The 3,628-nt window shown below is 34.4% G+C and overlaps 1 protein-coding gene across 1 annotated transcript; it reads right to left on the bottom strand.

The window, feature by feature from the left end:
* Window positions 1-290: 290 nt before the first annotated feature.
* Window positions 291-1,134, bottom strand: LOC131613149 (uncharacterized). Its single transcript, XM_058884845.1, has 3 exons — window positions 931-1,134; window positions 530-851; window positions 291-343 (listed from the first exon to the last, which is right to left on the bottom strand). The coding sequence occupies exons 1-3, from the start codon at window positions 1,132-1,134 to the stop codon at window positions 291-293; spliced, it is 579 nt and encodes a 192-aa protein (XP_058740828.1).
* Window positions 1,135-3,628: the final 2,494 nt, after the last annotated feature.

Here is a 3,628-nt window from a genome sequence, read left to right as displayed (position 1 = left end):
CTTCAATTCCTCTCTAGTCACTTGATACACTACCAAGTTAGTAACACAAGTCTATCTCGTCCAATACGATTCCGTCTCCTGCCAACAATATATTAAGGATGATCAGTTCCTTAATTTGTCAATAGTAGCCAACAATCATGATGGAACATAAACCTCTATTACTAAACTATAATAGTGTTCCTCCAGAACTTGTATTCAAAATCATCTAAAGCACTTAGACCCAAAATCTCTCTCAAGATTGCAACTACTTGCCTTACCTCTAGGCAGTTCATACTAAGATTCTCAACAAATTAGTCTAGTGGAAAGCGAACTAGATCAATTCCAAAATCTCCACCAAGATACTCTATAGAAAAATCAAACACGCAAAAGAAGTAAACACAAAACTCATAGCAGGTGTATCGATAACCAGCCTTCTACGCATATTAGATAACATAAAATTCAATCTCATAACCCAATCCAAAGAAATGAAGGATGTGTTGCATTATTATCATAATAGAAATCAAAGGTGTATCATTAATAAAAATCATACCTCGGATTAGCCTATCCTTAGCAGTGGCCTCATCACCAGACAACGCAAACACTTTTCCTTTCTCTTGCTCCTTCTTTGGTTTGTCGCACATTGCATTGATGTGTCCCTGCTCACCATAACTGTAGCAAGTCCTAACCAAACTAACTCCACAATCAACAACTTTGTGACCCGGCTTGCCACACTTGTAGCACTTAATCGAAGCACTTGTTCCTCCTCCACTTGGCTTACCGCCAAAACCAAATTTCTGCTTCTTCTTATTGTCATACGGTTTCCCACGGTATTGTCCTCTTTCTCGTTTTAGTTCCAGAAATCTCACTTCTTTCTTTCCACGCACATCTTTTGAGAAATAGTTTTCCAAAAATGCATCATGGAAACGAGTCCAAGTAACTCCAACGCCTTGCTTGTGCTATGTCCGGTCCATACTCTCCTTCAAAAAATATCTTCTCTATTTCTCTCATCCATGCTTGTGCTTTGTCCGGTCCGTACTCTCCTTCAAAAGTCGGTAGACTGCACCTTCGAAACTCTCTAAAAGCAGAGAACTCATCCTTTCCTCCATAACCGGCATTCTCTTGTGGCACTTGTCCAATTGCACCAGTCCACCTCATCACCGCCTCAATATTAATGTCAACATTCCTTCCTGCAGCCATTGTCCTAAGACATCCAAAGACCGACAAACAAACAGTATCAATCGTGTCAGATACACAAATCCAATACAAAATGGATAGGAAAATATAAATGATCTGGCCAACTAACCGACCGTGCTCTGATACCACTACGTTACACCCCCAATTCTATACTAAACAAATAAGGCATATATTTGCATAAGAAACAAACCCTAAACATCATAGAATATATTTACATCATTGGAATGGTATCATTAACACTACAAGTATACAAGTAATCACCTCTCTTACCCCATGTATCATCATCAATCAAACATGATTCATATATCCACATATATATACATATATCATTAATACATATAAACTCACATCGACACCACATATGTTTCAATCACACATGTCACATTCAAAACACAACAACTATTCATATCAAATGAATCACAAATCCACATATATGCATATCCACCAACATCATTCCACACAATTCATATCATATAAATCACACCAACAACAACATTTCACACCGACACGTGCCACTCAAGTGTGACTCAATGCGATATGCATGTGGATCCCATCCGTTATCATTTCCGGTCATGCCGATTGTCTTTCCTCTCTATACTAGATAACCACCTCAAAAGCCTTATTCCGCGTTAAGCTTTCAAACCCCATACCGTGCTAGGTTTGGGACAAGCAAATAATCTTCACAAGATTACCCAACATTGCCTCTTTCAAAGACTCATGCTTGTGTACGTGTGCAACAAAAAAGGACTCATGCATTTAAGACGATCTCTGTATCTCTTAAACTACATAATTGCATCTTCTCAACATTGCACAATATAGACAACATGACTTCAATGCCAAATAATGCATCACTCAACACACATCAATCAATCACATGTATTCAATTCTAGCATCATCATTATTCAATCCACATCTCGATACATACACATTTAAATGATTATTATCAACAAGACACATTCAAATAGTATATATATATATATATATATATATATATATATATTCATCCCAACATATCATGGATATCACATCACTTAACACATCTATGAATATTAGTCACAAGTCATTAATTCATAATGTACACATAAGTAAGTCACATGTTATCCATATATTAACATCAAAATTAAACTATTCAACATCAACCAACTCTATCCTATCATATAGATAATCTAATTAGCTTCCTAACGCCTTGAACGGCGCATAAAACGTGGAATAACATATGCAGTTTATAAAATTTCTTTCTCTTTTCCAAAAACATGGACTATCATATGCAATTTCTAGAATTTCTTTATCTTCACCAAAAACATGGACTATCATATGCATTTTCTGGAATTTCATTCCATTCACCAAGAACGTTGACAATCATATGGTATTTATGAAATTTCTTTCCTTTCTCCAAAAATGTGGTCTCTCATATGCAATTTTTGGAATTTCTGTCCCTTCTTCAAAAATGTGAACTATCATATGCATATTCTAGAGTTTCTTTCTATTCTGCGAAAACGTGGACTATCATATGCAATTTATGAAATTTCTTTCTCTTCTCCAAAAACGTGGACTATCATATGCAATTTCTAGAATTTCTCTCTCATCTCCAAAAACATGGACTATCATATGCAATTTCTAGAATTACTTTCTCTTCTCCAAAAACGTGGTATCTCATATGTAATTACTGGAATTTCTTCTCCTTTTCCAAAAACGTGGACTACCATATGCAATTTCAAAAAAAATTTTCTTTCTCCAAAAACATGGACTATCTTATATAATTTATGAAATTTCTTTCTCTTCTCTAAAAACATGGACTATCATATTCAATTTATGGAATTTCTTTCTCTTCTCCAAAAATGTGGTCTGTCATATGCAATTTCTAGAATTATTTTCTCTTCTCCAAAAACATGGACTATCATATGCAATTTCTGGAATTTTTTTCTCTTCTTCAAAAAACATGGATTATCATATGCAATTTCTGAATTTTCTTTCTCTTCTCCAAATACATGGACTATCATGTGCAATATATGGAATTTCTTTCCCTTCTCCAAAAACATGGACAATCATATGCAATTTATGAAATTTCTTTCTCTTCTCCAAAAACCTGGTCTCTCATATGCAATTTATGGAATTTTTTTTCCTTTTTCAAAAAGGTGGACCATCATATGCAATTTCTGGAACTTCTTTCTCTTCTTCAAAAACATGGACAATCATATTCAATTTATTAAATTTCTTTCTCTTCTCAAAAAACATGGACTATCATATGCATTTTCTGGATTTTCTTTCTATTCTCCAAAAACATGGACTATCATATGAAATTTATGAAATTTTTTTCCCTTCTCTAAAAACGTGGACTATCATATGCAATTTATGAAATTTCTTTCTATTCTCCAAAAACATGGTCTCTCATATGAAAATTCTTGAATTTCCTTCCCTTCACCAAGAACATGGTCTCTCATATAAAATTTTTGGA

Source organism: Vicia villosa, linkage group LG6 (assembly GCF_029867415.1).
Source record: "Vicia villosa cultivar HV-30 ecotype Madison, WI linkage group LG6, Vvil1.0, whole genome shotgun sequence".
NCBI classification, from domain to species: domain Eukaryota; kingdom Viridiplantae; phylum Streptophyta; class Magnoliopsida; order Fabales; family Fabaceae; genus Vicia; species Vicia villosa.
This window is presented reverse-complemented; position numbering and strand designations above follow the sequence as displayed.

Bases quoted from the DNA above. Each gene is read 5' to 3' on its own strand.
- LOC131613149 (XM_058884845.1), bottom strand. From the start codon at position 1,134: ATGAGGTGGACTGGTGCAATTGGACAAGTGCCACAAGAGAATGCCGGT. The intron at 852-930 runs GCAAGGCGTTGG...GTGCGTGGAAAG, and splicing joins ATGGACCGGACATAGCACAA to AAAGAAGTGAGATTTCTGGA. The intron at 344-529 runs GTATGATTTTTA...ATTTTTCTATAG, and splicing joins TAAGGATAGGCTAATCCGAG to AGTATCTTGGTGGAGATTTT.